Consider the following 19505-nt stretch of genomic DNA (forward strand, 5'->3'; position numbering starts at 1 on the left):
TACACCACCACAGTTCACAGATCTTTAAGACAGAGACTAAATCAGGGCAAACAGGTATTCAAACTAAGCTAGCACACCAGCAAGCATCTTCGACCAGCCTGCAGGAGGTCCTACTAAGCAGCTCTTAGCTATCATCCTAACAGCTATTGCAAAACTCCAACATAGTAGGACTGCTAATTTTAGCTTGACCAGCAAATAGTCATTTAGATACTTAGCTCAAATGCTGGTAAACATATCCCTTCTCTCAAGCACTGAAACAGTTGGGTTTTTAGTTTTAGATTAGATGGTATCTTTGAATACTAAATTACATGTTGCCATGCAGCTTAAAAAAAAACAAACAAACAAACAAACAAAAATCAGTGATTCTCTGAAGCACTGTAAAACCTATATTTCAAGCTGGATACCAACTCCCTTTCAATGAGTTGTTTTCCCTCCCTTAACCATCCCAATCAAATGGTACTGGAAGAAGTAAGCAAGCATTTATTCAGCAATACATCAGGCTGACAGTTACAGGTCTGTCTCCAGTACTAAAGACTAGTCTAAAAAAAAAAAAAAAGTAACTTTCCAGTCAATTTATTCTTGTTAGCATTAATGGAATTGCAAAATTTGTTTTGAACACAAGTGTTTTCCCCATTCTAATTTAGTTTTCCCAGCATCAGTTTAGACCTCTTGCAGAGTTGGAATAGACAAGTTGAATGAATGAAACTTCTGAATGCAATGCAATTTAAGTACCCAGCTTCCATTGTCCTGCAGAAGGGAACAAGAAAGCATCTTTAGTAGTAGCAAACTCAGGCTAATGGAATGAGCCTCTAGTGACATTTTATTAAGGCAGATGGAGATTTTATATTTTGCTGTGGGACAGCTCATGTTGAGCAGGCCTGATGCAAGAAGCTACAGAAAGACTTAAGACTATGCTATCAGACAGCTATAGTAAGAACCTGTGAGACAGAGTATTTTTAGCAGGCTCTCAACTCCTAGTGTCAACTAGACCATAAGACTGAGTTATGGAGGACAGAATCAACAACCACACTGATGTTAGCTTGCTATGAAGAGTTGCTTCTTTTTAATGTCATTAGGTAACATCACTTGAGATACTACAGTTTTATATAACAGTATAACATCTGTAAGTTTTACGTTTCCAGTTTGAGACACTTAAATTTATAGCTTTTTTTGTATTACAGAAAGTGCAAGATAAGTTTATATACAAGACTAATTGTATGACTGGCTGAATTTGGTACTAAGGCTGTCTTCAAGTTGACTTTTTTTAGCTCTCCAGTTCAGCAACTCCTTAAGCATTTGATTTAACAATACTATTTCAAGTTTATACTTAGCATTACCAGAAAAACCTCTGACACATCAGCCATCACCACTGGCCAAGAATGTAGCTGTTACAGTCAGTTATAACTGACTGATTTAGAGATCTGTTAGTAAAGAGGTTCTTTAGAAAAGGCACTGTTTTCAAGAGATTGAGGACTACCTCACATTAATGGCACAGAGGTGGTACATCTGTTCACAAGGAATCTAGGCATGGAGTAAAGCCATGATTGTCTTTCTGCTGTCTAACATACTGGAAACATGCCACATTACACCATGTGACAACTCAAACTGAGCAACATCAGGGACATTCACTGATATACACATGCAAGAAGCCTATCTGCTTGTTCCATTTGCCTGCCAAGTCACCTTAATAAAAAAAAAAAAAAAAAAAAAAAGCAATCCTAGTAGACTTTCCTCCCTGAAAAATGCCAGATTAGCACCAAGACAACAGTTAGTGTCCATGACTACCTCAGTGTTCTGCAAGAAGTGTTTCAGCTTATCTGTCCCTACAGTGTAGGCCTCTAGTAGTCAGGATCCCAGCAGTTCTGTTACAGACCCCACAGTTAGTCCCTTTATTACACATTTATGGCAGAGTGCTACTTTTACTATTAGTTAAATGGACTAGTATTGGATTTTTTTTCCCCCACCATACAGTTTACATCTTTGTGGCTCAGAGACCAAGTCATATGTCCAGTCACCAATTAGGAGTAGTGTCCACTTAACTTCAGAACTGGCTGCTATTGTGATAATATGCTAGTTGTTCAAGGTGTGGAGTTTTAGCTACTAATTCAGTTCCCTTATGTGAAGGCAGCATTTCTTCCCCAGGTACATTCAGTTCCTATATTTTAGGGTAGTAAGCGTTACAGAAAGAGGAATTGTGGTGACCATATTTACAAGATGCACAACAGTGTTGCTAAGCTCTTCTGTGGAAGATTGCAAAGAACTAAAGTAAAATTAACATCCACCAATTTGAATTTGGGTCTTCAGCACAAGTCCAACTTTCCATTTGCTTTGCCCTGAATTATCATCTTCACAGCATGTTCTTTGAAGGTTCATGTTTCGATCCACCTGGACATGTTTTAGATTACAGACATCATGGAACAGCAGCAAGAGTGGCAGACAGCAAAATGAAACAAGAAGAGTCATATTGAGAAAAGGTCCAGTTATTCCATTTTTTCCTTTTCTGGTTATGCCTAGCATGATGAAAAGGACTTAAGGTTAGGATGGCTATAAGTTATAGTTTTATTGCTTAAACTAGCTTAGAGCCACTAAGAGAACAAAAACTAAAGCAATAAATAGCAACACTTGTCTTCTGTTAGAAGCTAGACAGTATTTCAGGGGAAGACTTAGAAGTGTGGCAGAAGAATAGATTTGCTAGTTTGACAGTTCATGTTCTCTAGTCAATGGTAAAAAAAAGTTTGAGTTACATTAGTTTCTAGTGACAAAAACTCTAATAGCCCTTATCCTGTTTTTACTGTAATCCACCCAAAGTACAAACCTGCAATATTTAGGGGATTAAACTTCAGAAAGCTGTATAGGGCACTGTGTGTTAACACTCTCCTAAAGAGATATCTGAAAGATTTTAGTCAGCCCCTCTGAGTTTTTCAGCACATTTACTCATTAAATTTCCTCAAGGAAAGGAAATCTAGATCTATTGTGGCCTTGAGATTTAAGTCCATGCAAGAATAAAAATCAATATTTCTAAGAAAGTGAAGCCAGCTAAGGCTTAGCCAGAATGCAGCTATATACAAGGCTGAATAGAGGTACTCTAGCAGAAGTGTTCTTTTAGGGACTGTTTGCCATACTTCAGAGAAACATTAAAGTTAATCCAGTGTAGTTTTTTAGCTAGCTCTTTGCCAAAGCTTTTCCAAATAAATTTCAGAGAATGAAGTAGGTTGCCTTATTAGTGGAAGACTTACCTGATCTATGCAAATGGGTTACCAAAAGGATCACCAAAAGGACCAGAAGGTTGTTTCTGAGATTCCTTCTAAGAAAGAGAGATCATAGGCTGTTAGTGGATTTCCAGGTTTCATCAGGTTTATTCTGCATGTTTGTATCAGATGATAGTTCCTGTTCCAAACACCTTCTGGAAAGAGAATACTGCAGAGTGTCTGCTAAATACACATTAACTGTACTGCTTTAACAAGAGAAAAGGGCTCTAAATTGATGTTAGCAGTTATCCTAGTCTGAGGCAAGGTATCTTTCAGAAAAGCCATGTGTGCTTAATGAACACTTGTTTGGAGCTGAGCCAGTATAGTCATGACAAGGTCAGTTTTAGCCAAATGCTAAATGTCTTAAGTCAGCATTCCAGAACTGATCCAGAGTTTCCACCAAGGGCTTCAAGTGCTGTGTCCCAAATAGAGTGATATGGTAAAGCCACTTCCTCCCCCAGGGGGTACTGAACATGGGAGCCTCCCATTTGTTCAGCTAGAGAGCTGCACAGTTCACACTGTCTACTCTGCAGAGAGGTAAGCATAGCCAAAGTGGAAGACTTCTGCAGCTACATTATTTTACAGTCTTTTGTAGAAGCTCCCAATACAGGGCTGAAGAACTTCATGGTAGGGCTTGCAGCTTGGGGAACTGGTTACAGACTCCCCAAGGGGGGGGGGAGGGCGTTTGGTTTTTTTACTACTTACAGATGAGGCACTGAACAGGTCTGGTTTAGCTTGACTTTCAAACAGATCATCAGCTGGCAGCACAGTTTGTCGGGGAACAGGCTTTGGTGGTTCTAGGAAAGAAAGACATACTGCTATATCACTAAACAGCTTTAACAAGTATGCAGCTCTGTCTGTATAGCAACACCAAAGCTCACCTAATTGGGTGCAGAGACCCACACAGAAGTTGCTTTGAGTGGCCTCACAATTTTCTCTCCTGCTTGTCCCTCAGTACACTTAAGCTAGATAGGACTTCTAACACTGTACAGACCTAGTTTACCTCAGTCTAGTCAAGTAGTTTAGGCACTAGGTATCAGTGTTTGGCCACTGACATTGGTCAATTCTTTAACATTATTAGGGGAGATAGTCCTTCAACCCTGTTTCAGTAACCATTAAATCAAATTTTTAGTTCTATCAGAAAAGAATAGTGATCAGCCTGAACAGCTATCCAAGCAGGGAGAAGAAAAAAAAAAAAAAAAAAAAAAAAATTTCAGTCATTTTGGCAGACAGCTTGCTAGCATCCATATCATCATGATCTGTACTATCTTGAAGAATACCTACTTTACTACTAAAATAATTGCTGAAAGATCCAGAAGCACCTGAAAGGCTTTGCTTCTCTCCTCTCCTTGCTGGCACTGCAGGTGGCTTTGTCAGCTGGAAGTCTTTAAACATTTCCTTGACATCCTTCATCTCTCTATCACCAAGTGGATCCAGAGCAATAAAAGCATCACTCTCTCTCTTGGATAGCTCCTTCCGAGGTGCAGTTCTAGGTGGTGGCTGAAGTGGTCTAGTTGTTGTTGACATGGAGGGCAGTACAGATGAGGTCTGTGCAGGTAGTGTTGAAGATGAGAACACACTACTTTGGAAGGGATTTACAGCACTGGATGGCTGTGCCCATAAAGTAGATGGAACTTGTGCTGGCTGTGCCCAGAGACCAGAGGTCTGAGAGACTGCTAGATCAAAAGATGCAGGCTGGCTCCAGCTTGGCACTGCTTGAGTACCAAAGGCAAGTGGTTGAGTAAATCCTGTAGGCTGAGCAGGCATCATAGACACAGGAAAGACTGATGCAGCTTGAGTGAAGGCAGATGTCTGTGCACTCCATGGTGATGAAGTTACTGGCAAGCCACCTGGGGGGAGATTGTTGTTACACAGCACTTCAGCGATCTGAAGACCTCAAGTAGGAGTGTATCAATTCCACCAAGGGTACCAGCAAAACATTTTTCAAGTGCTGTTTGCAAAAGACTGTTGATTTACACTTAAAATGAAGTCATTGGGGGATGGGGGGGGGGGGGGGGGAAGGGGGTTAACATTTTTTACTTGGCTCCATTTTGGTCCTGGAAGAACAGAATTGAGGTTGATAGAACAGGACTAGGAACATACATCTATCACTTCTGTGCCAGGACTAAGCATTTACCATATAGTTACTTCTGTGTAAATTATTACTAAGACTCTGCAGCAGTGCTACCCTGGCCTCCCAAGTTGTGCTTGGCACACTTGAACCTTGTGTACCTGAAGCAGCAAGCTGCTGTTAAAGTTTAAGCAAAAAAAAAAAAAAAAAAAAAAAACAAAAACAAACCCTGTTCCAGTTAAGGATGCAAAGTTTAGGGCTCTATTCACAGAATTTAATAGTTTAGGGCAGACAGCACATGGGTTAAAGGGCAGGGTATTGCACATAAAGTAAAGGACAACTAGAACCCCTGTGTTGGTGTTAACAGATATCTTGGATCGGAGCAAGAGCTTCACTTTGTGAACTAACCTAGACCAGCCAATGGAGGTGCTGTGGTAGGACTTGTTTTGAAGAGGTCCAGTGGATTAGTTGGTACAGGTCCCATCTGTGCCACTGAGGTCAAGCCAAGGCTCTCTGTAGTTGGCACAAACAAGTCTGAGCTAAACAAGTCATTCGATGCAGTCTAGAAAGAAAAAAGCTGTTGTGAGATAGCATGTCAGAACACATGCTAGTTTGATCAAGACCCCCCAGTTCAGAGCTACAAGCTTTTATTTCAGCTACAGCAGAGCTGAGAACTTTGATACATCCTTTAGAGACCAAGTATAAGAGTTTCAAACCTCACCATTTCATTCACACCTACTGAGATGCATGGCATTAAATAGGTATAATATACAGTAGTTACAAGTCAACAGCAGAAAAATAAGACTTAAAGTGACTGAATTATTTGCTAGCATAATGAGCTCTCCCCACCCCCCCCAACATTCCTGCTCAGTCTGCAGTGATCCCTGCAGTTGTGGCAAGGTCAACAACTGAGTTTTGCATCATTTCAGTGCAAGACAAATGCAGCTGACCTAGAGCCACCCTGTGTCTAATCAGGCAAGTCATTGAGATTGCCCTCAGTAGGCAGGTACTGCAAAACCACATAGGTTTCTGTAAGCTAGTACTAGTACCTCATTGTTATGAAACCACAGGCTGATGGGCATACAACTACCATAACAGGTTCTGACATCATATCAAGTGTCAATATACATAGCAGCATACTTACCAGACCTTTATAGAAGTATGGCAGCATTAAGGAAGAAAGTATATAATTTAGTGATCATAGCTACTATGAAGCATTCATGAATGTTAGAATGTATTAGAATGTACCATGGCTGCAGAGAGGTTAGAGTAAGTGTGGCAGGTGAAAGAGTAGATATGCTGTGAAGCTGTTTAGCCAGTTACACAGTATGAAGAAAGAAAAGCTTCTTTCATCCAGCTTCTTTAAGTAACAGCATGCATATCACCATTAGTTACTTGAACATTGTTCACCTTGATGGGCCTCCTTCCTCTTCCTGGCTTGGTACTTTGTGGTGGTGGGCTAATTGTTATAGACTCATGTGACATGAGCTGGATATTGCTTTCAGAATCCAGCTTTACTCCATTCTGCAGAGATACTCCTTTGGAAGGACCTTGCACAAACAGGTTTGATGGGGCTTTAAGAAAGCCATTCTGTTCTCTCTCTGGTACCCCATTTGAAGTTCTTGCTGCAGGCAGCTTACTCTCAAATGGCCACTGGTTTGTTAGCGCTTCTTGTTTGCCAGTTCTATTAGAAATCTGGTCAAACTGTTTACCAAAGTAGTCAATATCACCATTTGAAGCACCATTACCCACTGGTGTCAAGGTACTCAGACTTTCCTTCTGATCAGCAGATTTTAGAGAATCAAATAAAGGCAGTGTAGGTTGGTCTGGCTGTGCAAAAGGATCATCACTGAAAGGGTCTGGACTAGGTGTGGGAAAGAAGCTGAGATTGGTAGAGAAAGAACTCTCAGGCAAGAAGGGTGGCTGTGGCTTTGGTTGTGGAAGAGAGGTTGTGATGCCATTCAAGAAGAGATCCTCTTTTACAAAAGTCTGTTTGGTCTCAATTTCAGAGTTTAGATCCACTAACAGAATCTCTTTAGTTTCCTATTTTTGTTCAGAAAGAAAAAATAAAGTTAGCTTTATGTATTACTTGCTGCATAGTACACAAGCTCAAGGAAAATAGCTGCAAAAGGAGAGATCCTGGTATCCAACACATCATACTAATAAGTAAGTATTCAATGTCACAGTGAAGTTATTGTACCTAGGCTTTCACTTGAGTCAAGAAGCCCTGGTTGAATTCTAGTCCTTTGTTTTGACAAGTTGTGAAATCACACTGCTTTAGTGTGACTTCAAGTTGCAGTCTCAGCTTTGGAGTAAGATTAGAGAGCTATTTGCAGGTATAAGAGGTGAACATGCCATCTCTCCACCAAGCTGGCAGTAGAAGGCTAAGACTTGGTCACTAGCTGGACTGATACCTATTGCAGCACCAATTGTATCATGGCTGATGGTGGCTTATAGTGCTAGAATAAACCAGTAGGATTTTTTGGGTCACACTGAGCTATGACAAGCTAAATGCATACTTTTGTGGAGTTAGGCCACATCTTGAGATAGGGCCACCCATCTAGAGTGGCCAGGAGTCCACTCCAAGGGACTGAAGTATTTGCTTGTCCATAAAATGAGCTTTAGCTTTAAGGGTCTTTAGTTGAGTTTCGGTAATAGCTCTCATAACAGCAGAAGCATGTACTGCTAGCACATATTTCTAAAGGCATCTGACTAACAATACAGTATTATCTCTGTCACACAGTCTCAAGTGAACTCTGTTGGATAAGAATAACATTAGCTACTCCAGTTAGTAAGTAGATACTATTATAGCCCTAAAACACTTGTACACTGATGATAGCTAAAGAGATGTCTCAGTGAAACCAGGACTAACAAAGTAAAAAAACCAAACCAGATCTATTACTAGGACAAAGTTTGCTCTCAAAGCAAGAGCCAAGATAACTAAGCTAGATTCTACTTACTGTGGGAATGCTCACATCAGGAGGCGTTGACACATCCCCAAACAAGTCCATCTGGTCAACTCCCTTGAAGCCAGAAATATTGAAAGAATCAGTATGTGTTACAGTTCTTGCAAGAGCAAGAATCAAGCATTATGCAGATCTATTGTAAACACATCTATAAATACTGCATTTTTGTGGTGGGTTGACCCTGACTGGACACCAGGTGCCCACTAATGCCACTCTGCCACTCCAACTCCTCAACTGGACAGGGGAGAGAAAAATATAACAAAAAGCTCATGGATCAAGATATGGACAGGGAGAGATCACTCACCAATTACCATCACAGGCAAAATAGACTCGACTTGGGGAAATTAATTTATTACCAATCCAAATCAGAGTACAATAATGAGAAAATAAAAACCAAATCTTAAAACACCTTCCCCCTCAAACCCTCCCCTTCTTCCCAGGCTCAACTTTACTCCTGAATTCTCTACCTCCTCTCCCCAAGCAGTACAGGGGGATGGGGAATGGGGTTTGCAGTCAGTTCATTGCACGTTGTTTCTGCCGCTCCTTCCTCCTCAGGGGGAAGATTCCTCATGCTCTTCTCCTGGCTCCAGCATGGGGTCCCTCCCATGGGAGACAGTCCTCCACTAACTTCTCCAGCACCTTCCACAGGGTGCAGTCCTTCAGGAACAGACTGCTCCAGCATGGGTCCCCCACAGGGTCACAAGTCCTGCCAGCAAACCTGCTCCAGCATGTGCTTCCCACAGGGGTCACAGCTTCCTTTGGGCACATCCACCTGCTCTGCCTTGGGGTCCTCCACAGGCTGCAGGTGGATACCTGCTCCACTGTCAACCTCCATGGGCTGCAGGGAGACAGCCTGCCTCACTATGGTCTTCACCATGGGCTGCAGGGGAATCTCTGCTCTGGTGCCTGGAGCACCTCCTCCCCCTCCTTCTTCACTGACCTTGGTGTCTGCAGAGTTGTTCCTCTCACATATTCTCACTCCTCTCTTCTGGCTGCAGGTTGTTGCGCAGTTTCTCCCCCCCCCCCAGTATGTTATCACAGAGGCGCTATCACCGTTGCTGATTGGCTTGGCCTTGGCCAGTGGCAGGTCCATCTTGGAGCCAGCTGGCACTGGCTCTATCAGACATAGGGGAAGCTTCTAGCAGCTTCTCACAGAAGCTGCCCCTATAGCCCCCCCACTACCAAAACCTTGCCATGCAAACCCAATACAATTTCCCACACAATGTTGAGACAGTCAGTTATGAACTTAATGGCATTAGCATAAAGCTCTAGAATTTAACCTACCAGTTTCAGTTTGTCAGCTTGATCAGCGGGTAGTGCTTCACTATCATTCTGTAATAGGTGGACAACAGTGTCAATGATAACTGGAATATCAAAACTTGCCTTAAGCAAGGGACTTACAGGCTTGAAAAAGCAAGTAATGGAAAGAGGAAGTATGAGGGAGATCACTACTTAATATTAGTTCTGGAGACCCCTTTTACTCCCATTTCCAATGCAATTGGGCATCTGATGTTGCCTCCATAATGCTAGCAGAAAGTCAAAGCTAGTTGTATCGCAGCAGCATACCTAATCAAGTGAGGCTGAGTTGGAGTGACTTACCTCAGTCTTACTTGCTTCTTCACTCTGAAGAAAAGGCTTTTAGTACCTAGATATCATGTAGAACATCTAAAGCCTCTTGCTTTGGAGAGCTTACCAGATCTAGGAGGTAATCAAACTGCTGGGTACAACTACCAACCAATAGCCTCAAATGATCCTGGCTCTAGACAGACCTCAGTGTCAAGTCTCACAAGAGCCCAAAAACCAAGCCAAAGCTGAAACAAGCTTTATTTCTATGCAGGCTAATGCAGTTTCTATAATTTTACTTGCCTTTTTCTTGTCTTCCTCTTCTTTCTTCTTCATGTTATATATTAGCTGGAAGAGGCCCTTAAGATCAACAACTAGAGGCTCAGCCTAAAAAAAAGAATGTAGATTTTAGGCCATGTACTACTTCACAGCTTGCTTCACTAGAAGTCCAGGGAGCAGCAAGCCAAACTTTCCTAAATGGTGTAACAGTAAGGTTGAGATAACAAGAAAAACAAGAGTTTAAATAACTGTCTAGTCTCTGCATAAGAGAGCTTATGCAGAATCCAAGGATAATGGGGCACAACCAGCTTAGAACTGTTAAGTCCCCAGGGAAAGTGACCATACTTGTACTAAGCCTGCCTTTTTTTTTTTTTTTCTTCTTTTTTTTGCTAAAAGCATGTAGCGCAAGATTTCATAAGTACATGGCAAGTCCTAATCATATTTTCTCAAAAGTGCAAAGGGTATCCAAACCCTCTGGTAGTCTCATGAGAAAAGCAATTTGCATCCCTCTTTTCTACCAACTCCAACACTGAACCTGGAGACAGCTTCTATAGCTAGTACTACACTTATTTTAAACACTATGCAAATGGTAAATCAGTGATGCAATATCCTGGTTTCAGCTGGGATAGAGTTAATTTTCTTCTTAGTAGCTGGTAGAGTGCTGTGTTTTGGATTTAGGATGAGAATAATGTTGATAACACACTGATGTTTTGGTTCTTGCTGAGTAGAGTTTACACTAGTCAAGGACTTTTTAGCTTCTTGTGCTCTGCCAGGTGCATAAGAAGCTGGGAGGGAGCATAGCTAGGACAGCTGACCCAGACTGGCCAAAGGGCTATTCCATACCATATGATGTCACGCTCAGTATATAAGCTGGGGGAAGAAGAAGGAAGGGGGGGACGTTCGGAGTGATGGCGTTTGTCTTCCCAAGTAACCGTTACGTGTGATGGGGCCCTGCTTTCCTGGGGATGGCTGAACACCTGCCTGCCGCTGGGAAGTAGTGAATGAATTCCTTGCTTTGCTTTGCTTGTGCGTGCGGCTTTTGCTTTACCTATTAAACTGTCTTCATCTCAACCCATGAGTTTTCTCACTTTTACTCTTCCGATTCTCTCCCCCATCCCACCGGGGGGGAGTGAGCGAGCGGCTGTGTGGTGCTTAGTTGCTGGCTGGGGTTAAACCACGACATGCAAGCATAAGGTAAGATTATCATCACCTCAAATGTATGGAGCAGACACCAGCTTTAAAGTGATATCTGTATCAGGATAGAAGTTTAGTGTGAATTAGAAAGGCACTGCATCTGCATTCCCTGCACACCCATTAATAAGAATGTTTTGAGGTTCAGCTACACTCATTTGGATCTTTTGCTTGAGGCACATAGCAGCTGTGTCAGTATCTAAGAGTAGGACAAGTCCTCCTGTTCAGGTACTACCTTTAGCTCAAGCAAAGAATCTATTGAACAGATCTCACTGTTTACATGTGAGCATCATCCTCTCCTAATCAAGGGGTTTTAGATGTGCAACTGCAGGAAGAGCCATTTCAAGAGTTATCACCTTTGACAAACAGTACAGCTGCAGCAGTCTAGAGCTGCAGAAATCTTTACTTATCAGCTAGACAAGTTTGTGTTAAAAAAAATGTCCTGGTTTCAGCTGGGACAGAGTTAATTTTCGTCTTGGTAGCCGGTATGGGGCTGTGTTTTGGGTTTAGGATGAGAACAATGTCGATGATACACTGATGCTTTGGTTCTTGCTAAGTAGTGCTAAGCTGTCTCTGAATAGGTGCTAAGTGGTGCTCACACTGGTCAAGGACTTTTCAGCTTCCCCTGCTCTGCCGGGGGCACAAGAAGCTGGGAGGGGGCACAGCCAGGGGGAGTGCTGGTCCAGACTGGCCCAAGGGCTATTCCATACCATATGACGTCATGCTCAGTATATAAGCTGGGGGAAGAAGAAGGAAGGAGGGGACATTGGGTATGATGGCGTTTGTCTTCCCAGGTAACCATTGCGTGTGGTGGAGCCCTGCTTTCCTGGGGATGGCTGAACACCTGCCTGCTGATGGGAAGTAGTGAGTGAATTCCTTGTTCTGTTTTGTTTGCGTGCACGGTTTTTTTGCTTTGCCTATTTAACTGTTCTAATTTATTTTACTTCAATTATTAAACTGTTCTTATCTCAACCCATGAGTTTTCTCCCTTTTACCCTTCTGATTCTCTCCCCCATCCCACTGGTGGGGAGTGAGCGAGCGGCTGCGTGGTGCTTGGTTGCTAGCTGGGGTTAAACCACGACAAACAACTAGCAGCAAGTCAAGAGCTTTCTACAGCTTGGCTAAGCTTATAGGCTGGCAAGCAGCACCCCATGGTGAAAAGCTCAGAGAACAGACTCCACTCCAGAGCACACACAGAAGGCTTTTGTACTTGATCTACAATGCCAGTGAAGCCAGTACAACACAGGACTCCAATAAACTAATAAAACAGGCTTAGGGGAGGGTGTTACAGCTATTACTAAAGTAATAACAAGCTCCAACAAGGAACCCTTCAGTATCACCTGTAGTGGGTCTGAAGCTGCCAACTTCTTTAGGAGGGCAGGCAGGTATGTGTATGAAGAAATTACTAGCTTTGAAGCCTTGGCTCTTCAAGTCATTTTAATGACCATTATAAAAACATTATAATGACAAGCTAATAAATTATAAATATTCAACTTAAGTTCATGTCATTTAGGAAGCTGCATAATACTCAGCAGTAATTCCAAGTACTTTGTTTCCAGTACTACTTATGCACAGCTTGTCTTCATAGAGACAGACCCTGCATATGGGTTTCCCCCTATGCAGAAATCCTGTAACAGAAAGATCAGAATCCCTCCCAGAAGTAACTCTAGGAGGACCAGACCTGCAATTCATTGGCCCCAGAAACTGCTGCACAAGACAAAGCATCATGAGAACTAGACTAGTGCAGTTCTAACATCTTTAGCTTCACTCAGAATTAGCAGCAGAGATATCCAACTCAATAATTAGCATTCTTGCTGACAGCAACAGGCCACTGGTACAGGAAAGCCCATGATAATGGCTCTGTTCATCTCACTAATGACTTCCATGGTACATGGACGTGTTAAGCAAGATTAATCACAGTAAGCAAGGCTACTTCAGTGTTTTTATTCTGGACTACAGAGAAGCTGAACAAGATAAAAGCCACTTGTGTACAGTCAATTCCTACTGCCCTTCTCTAGGAGAAGGGCCAATCCATCTGTGCTGATGTTCCCCTACACCTCATAGGGCTACTAGCAAAACACTACACCCTTATCAGATGTTAAGTGTTTACACAATAGCATTACTCATAGCAAGTGAAAAAGGGCCTCTGATCCATACCTGTTGTGCTGTTTTTATTGCAAAAAACTGGTGTTGGCCTTCTCCTCCGCAAATATAGCCAAAGGCACGATTATCTGTTACATCCCGAGCAATAAATGAGACTTTGTTTACTGGATGCTCATGCTCTATGACCTAGAATGGGGGGGGGGGGGGAAATATTAATTTAAATTGCAGGAAACATAATAGCTGCTCTTCTCTATTGTTAGAATTAAGATTGTTAGAAGACCCCAGTTCAAGACTCAAATTTATCAGGCTTTGACTAACTACAATAGGATGTAGCTATCTTTCTGGCAGGAGGTTTCAGCTTTACAACCCATTACACAAGCCAATTCTTATATGCAGAAGGGGGGCATGATGCTATTAATGAATCTAGTTCAGATTGGCCTAACTTCCAAGCGCCTCACTTGCTTTAAGAATCACATTAAGATAACAAGTCATATCTTACCCCAGTTTTCTCATCTATTATCTTGATACCAGAGAGGGAGATGTTCACCCAGATCTTCTGTTTGTGTTGACCCTGGGAGCGGGCTGCCACTGCCATTCCCTGAAGAGGATGAATATCAAAGTATTGATGAGACATCTTTTAGATTGGTCTTTAACTTGTTTCCTTATATTTCTCATGAGCCCATGGCTGTGACTGTATAGTGCTAATCTAGTTATTCCTATGCAACTGTACAATTAGAGCAGCATTCTTCTTGCAACATATGCCTCACTAGGTTAGGGGTGATACCTCAGAACTAGATTGTGTTTCCTCTGTAAATGTTTAGGAGCTTTAAAAGCTTCCCATCTTAGTTCACAAAAATGCTGCAATAGCAGCATTCTTACCAGCTTTTGTAGCCTGACTGAAGCTATGCAAGGGTTCTGCCCTCCAGAAGTAATCCTCTTTCTTGCTGCAGGGTCTCATTTATTCTTTGGCTTACCTATATCTCTTGGTGTCATCATTGTCATAGGATGCCAACTTGTGGTCTCGTAGAATACCAGGTTGGAAGGGACCTCAAGGATCATCTGGTCCAACCTTTCTAGCACAATCTAGATGAGATGGCCCAGCACCATGTCCAGCTGAGTCTTAAATGTGTTCAGCATAGCTGAGTCAACCACTTCCCTGGGGAGATTATTCCAATGGTTGACTGTTCTCATCATCATTGTGAAAAATTTACCTCTCGTGTCCAATTGGAATCTCCCTGGGAGTAACTTGTACCCGTTACCCCTTGTCCTCACCATGCGACTCCTTGTAAAAAGGGAGTCTCCATCTTCTTTGTAGCTCCCCTTTCAGTACTGGTACATGGTGATGAGATCACCTCTAAGCCTCCTTTTCTCAAGGCTGAACAAACCCAGCTCTCTCAGCCTATCCTCGTATGGCAGGCTTCCCAGACCCTTGATCATCTTGGTGGCCCTTCTCTGGACCCCCTCCGGCCTGTCCACATCTTTTTTTGTATAACGGGGACCAGAACTGTGCACAGTATTCCAGGTGTGGCCCGACAAGCGCCGAGTAGAGAGGGATAATGACTTCTTTATCTCTGCTGGTGATGCCCTTTTTGATGCAACCCAGCATCCTATTGGCCTTCTTGGCCGCAGCAGCACACTGCTCACTCATGTTGAGCTTCCTGTCCACCAGGACCCCCAGGTCCCTTTCCACAGAGCTGCTATCCAGCCAGGTGGATCCCAGTCTGAGCTGCACTCCTGGATTATGTTTTCCCAGGTGCAAGACCTTACACTTGTCCTTGTTAAACTTCATAAGGTTCCTGTTAGCCCACTCTTCCAGCCTATCCAGGTCTTCCTGCAGGGTGGCTCTCCCTTCCAGAGTGTCTACTTCCCCACTCAATTTGGTGTCATCTGCAAACTTCGTCAGGCTACACTTGATCCCGTTATCCAGATCACTTATGAAGATATTGAATAGCATTGGGCCCAATATCGATCCCTGGGGGACCCCACTTGTGACGGGTTGCCAGTTTGAAAAAGAGCCATTTACCAAGCTCCTGTAATAATTCACATACTAACTCCTCCTTCACTGATGGTGGGTCTATGTTTGGATCCTCCTGGATTTTCGTTCCCAACGCCTGAGATCCAACAGTGTTGGTAAAGACAGAGGTGAAGAAAGTGTTGAGAACCTCTGCCTTTTCAGCATTGTTGGTGACTGATTCACCTCTACTGTTTAACAGTGGGCCTATGTTTTCCTTCTGTTTCCACTTGCAACTTAGACCTGAAGAACCCTTTCTTGTTATTTTTGACATCTCTGGCCAGTTCCAGTTCAAGCTGAGCTTTTGCCTTTCTAACTGCATCTCTGCACACTCTGGCAATGCCCTTGTAGTTCTCAGTGGACAATCTTCCACTTCTCCATCTCTGGTACGCATCTCTCTTGGTTTTAAGCAGACCCAAGAGCTCGTGGTTGAGCCAAGGGGGCCTCTTGCTCCGCTTCCTTCCCTTTCTTTTATAGGGGATAAACTGGTTTTGTGCTTCCAAGAGAGCATTCTTGAAGAACTCCCAGCACTCGCTGGCTCCTTTATCCTCCATGGAAGCTTCCCACGGAATCCCTCCCAACTGAGCTCTGACCGAGCTGAAGTTTGCTCTTCTAAAATCTAGAACCCTTGTCTTGGTGCTAACCTTCAGCATGCTCAGCCGGATCCCAAACGCCACAATATTGTGATCACTGCAGCCAAGGTTGTTACTGACCGAGATGTTACACAGCAGGTTTTCTTGGTTTGTGAATAGCAGGTCCAGCAGTGCCCCCTTCCTGGTTGGCACATCTAACATTTGTAAGAGGAAACAGTCCTCTACGCATTCCAGGAACTTGATGGATGACATGTGAGCTGCTGTATTGTTCTTCCAGCAAATGTCTGGGTAGTTGAAGTCACCCATGAGAACCAGGTTCTGTTGACCAGAAGCTTGCCTTAGTGTCCCAAATATTGCTTCATCGGCTTTATCATCGTGGTTTGGAGGTCGGTAGCAGATGCCCACTGTAAGGTCCTGCTTGGAGATGACCCCCAATTTTAACCCAGAGGCATTCAATAGACCACTCACAATCACCATAGTTGACTTCGATACATTCGAGGTTTTCCTTAATATACAGTGTGACTCCTCCACCTCTTCTTCCCTGCCTGTCTTGCAAAACAGCCTATAACCATCCATCGCGATTCCCCAGTCATGTGAGTTGTCCCACCACGTCTCAGTTACTCCTATGATATCATAACCTTCTGACTGGGCACGGAGCTCCAGTTCCTCCTGTTTGCTTCCCAGACTGTGTGCATCTGTATACATACACTTGAGGTGGTTGCTCCTCTCGTACACATCTTGGGAGACAGCTAAGGAACATTTGTCACTGCTCTGGTTGGCCTGACTTACTCCCCAGTTGGATGTGGTGACATGAGCATTTCTGTTTTGGACCCCACCCCCCCAAGTCCTTCAGTTTAAAGCCCGCCTCACCAAGTTAGCCAGCCTGTTGCTGAAGATTCCCTTGCCCCTTCTGGACAGGTGGATTCCATCCCTCCCTAGCATGTTATAGTCATTGAAGAATGCGTCATTGTCGTAAAAGCCAAAACCCTCACGACAGCATCAGCCACGTGGCCAGGAGTTGATATGCATTATGCACCTATTTCTGGCTACCCCCTTCCCTCAAACTGGCAAAATGGAGGAAAAGATAACCTGGGCACCAATGTTTTTCACTTGCACCCCCAGGGCTTGAAAGTCTTCCTTGATTTTACCCAGGTTTCGGCTTTCAGTGTCGTTCATGCCTACATGAAATAGTAACAACAGATAGTAGTCCGTTTTCTTGATGAGTTGTGGCACCCTCTCGGCCACGCCTCAAACCTTAGCTCCTGGAAGGCAGCATACCTCTCGTGACTCCCTGTCAGGTTGGCAGATGGGTGCCTCAGTACCCTTCAACAGAGTCACCCACTACGAGTACTCGTCGTTTCTTTTTACGGTGTCCACTGTGTGCTGCTGGTACAGTTTCCCCTTGCAGGGGGCTTTGCAGTTCTTATGTTAAATTGCACAAAGTTCCCCCCTCCCCACCCAAAACCCAAGCTCACTATTTGTGCTCATGCTATTAGCATCCATGCTGAGACCCAGAGGAGTATTCCCAAGCCATTAGAGAAACACTGTCCTTTGAGCAAGGGGTTACAGCTTTAGAAGTTATGTCCATCTAGGATGGTGCTGTTATTACTATGTTACTATTAAGCTGTATTTTAAGTTATGCCAAAGCGACCATTTGATCAGCTTTCTGAAGGCTACCCAGAAGATGTTCCTTACATGCCAGGTCAAGCTTTTACCTTCAGCTTCATCATTGAATCCTGACTCATTTTGTCACCTCTTGCCTCTGGGACATCATCAATGCCAATGAGTTTAGCTTTGTATCTTACACCATCACCTTTGAATCTGGCCAAGAGAGATTCATCTGTCTTTTCCAGCCCTGGAGACAGAGAAAGGTTTGTGGTTGGTTGTTTTTTTTTGGTCCATTTTAAAGAGAAAAATGTCTATGTTGTGGCTTTGAGAGCTTTTTTTTTTTTTAATATAAAAATACATCATATTAGTACATATTAAAACTGTCCCTTGAGTATAACTGAATAACAACCTTAGTCCTTCCAGTAGTGCATGCACTGCAAGATAGTTACTCCTTTAAGGTTACAGTGTTCTTAAAGAATCTGGCCTCAGTTCAAAGGGTGGAGCCCAATGCTTAATATTTGGGGACTTCAAGAACAGTTGTTTGCCACATAAAAGACTAAAATATTTATAGGCAACAGCCAAGTAGATATAAGTGCTAAGCAACAACACCAAGCAAAGTGGTACTTCCCATGGCCATACAGGATGTTCAGTAAGCCTTTCAGATGTTAGCCTCTAGTTCTGGCATAGTCAGATCTCTTCTTGCCATACAAGAATCACCTAGTCCCTGTGCTAGAACTTTATATCAGCACCATCATTTCTACAAGTCCTGGTACCCCCATCCCTGTAATCACTTGGTATTTTAGCTATATTTGCTATTTCCACTACCTCAGAACTGCTTGGTTTTCTTCTCTGCATGCTCAACATACTCAGAGTGTGCACCTAGGTATGTACCTCTGAGGTAATTACATTTACATGACCTAATCTATAAAATAAAAAAATCATCTATTATCTGATCTACAATAATTCTCATTAAATGAGTTTTCTAGCTTCTCTGGAGTATAATCTGTGTCCAGCATGTCACTCTCTCTCTAGAGGGAGGGGAGGAAGTGAGTTCAGGTTCAGACTGACAGCTACTAGGATGGTCCTGGGTCTGATCACCTCCTCAGTAGGCTTTCATTTCTCCAGGCTTTTGGTGACTTGTCAGGCTCAGCAAATGAGTCATTTAACAAGTGGAACAGAGAGCTTCAAAACTTAAAGCTAGGAAGCTTTCAAGCTAAAAGCCTACCTTCTGGTTAGATTTGTTTTACTAGCTTATTTATTCACTCTTCCAGTCAGCTTGAAATCTCAGAGTTATTTCAACTATGGTGTGAGAGTGATCTTAGTTTTAGGCAAGTGCAAAAGATTAAGGAGACTGACTAGAGGAAGTGTTCAAGAGGTAAGTATTCCTTACCTTTCTTTTTTTCCTTCTTTGAAGGTTGTGCTTTCAGTGGAGCCTGGTGCTCAGGCTGGCTGTTGATAGTAGTAGTTTCAGCTTCAGTAGACATGATGAGATGGTGGTCAGCTATGCTTGCTGCAGTTTTTAAAAATCCAGATAACAATCAGTAGGCAGGCATAATATTTTACCTTGAAAAATAAATATTCTCATTAGACCTGTTAGTCCTTTTTTTTTTTTTTTTTTTGCTGAACACTGAAGCCCACTAATGCCTGAAGACATGCTCTCTAGGAGCTGAGCTTTAGGACATTCTACCCAGCTCCATGCTGGAAAGAAGAAACAGCAACCTCAAGGCACTGAGTCCTGCCTGTCAGTGATCCCACTTCCACAGTTTAGTTGGCAGAGCTACACCCAGCTCTGGTGTTATACAGCCACAGTAAGTATCCGACTCTGAAGTAAAGTTAAGGGGCAATAAGAAAAAAAAACCTAGGAAGGAGCAA

The 19505-nt window shown here is 43.0% G+C and overlaps 1 protein-coding gene across 1 annotated transcript; it reads right to left on the reverse strand.

The window, feature by feature from the left end:
* Window positions 1-648: 648 nt before the first annotated feature.
* Window positions 649-19123, reverse strand: LOC309601516 (disabled homolog 2-like). The gene is made up of 14 exons (XM_082334553.1): window positions 19024-19123; window positions 17741-17880; window positions 13921-14019; window positions 13476-13607; window positions 10152-10235; window positions 9885-9908; window positions 9570-9617; window positions 8280-8342; window positions 6730-7362; window positions 5728-5881; window positions 4571-5098; window positions 3954-4045; window positions 3237-3304; window positions 649-747 (listed from the first exon to the last, which is right to left on the reverse strand). The coding sequence occupies exons 1-13, from the start codon at window positions 19115-19117 to the stop codon at window positions 3242-3244; spliced, it is 2154 nt and encodes a 717-aa protein (XP_082190679.1). The 5' UTR covers window positions 19118-19123; the 3' UTR covers window positions 649-747; window positions 3237-3241.
* Window positions 19124-19505: the final 382 nt, after the last annotated feature.

This window comes from Platalea leucorodia (assembly GCF_965183815.1).
Source record: "Platalea leucorodia genome assembly, chromosome: W".
In the NCBI taxonomy this organism is placed as follows: Eukaryota; Metazoa; Chordata; class Aves; order Pelecaniformes; family Threskiornithidae; genus Platalea; species Platalea leucorodia.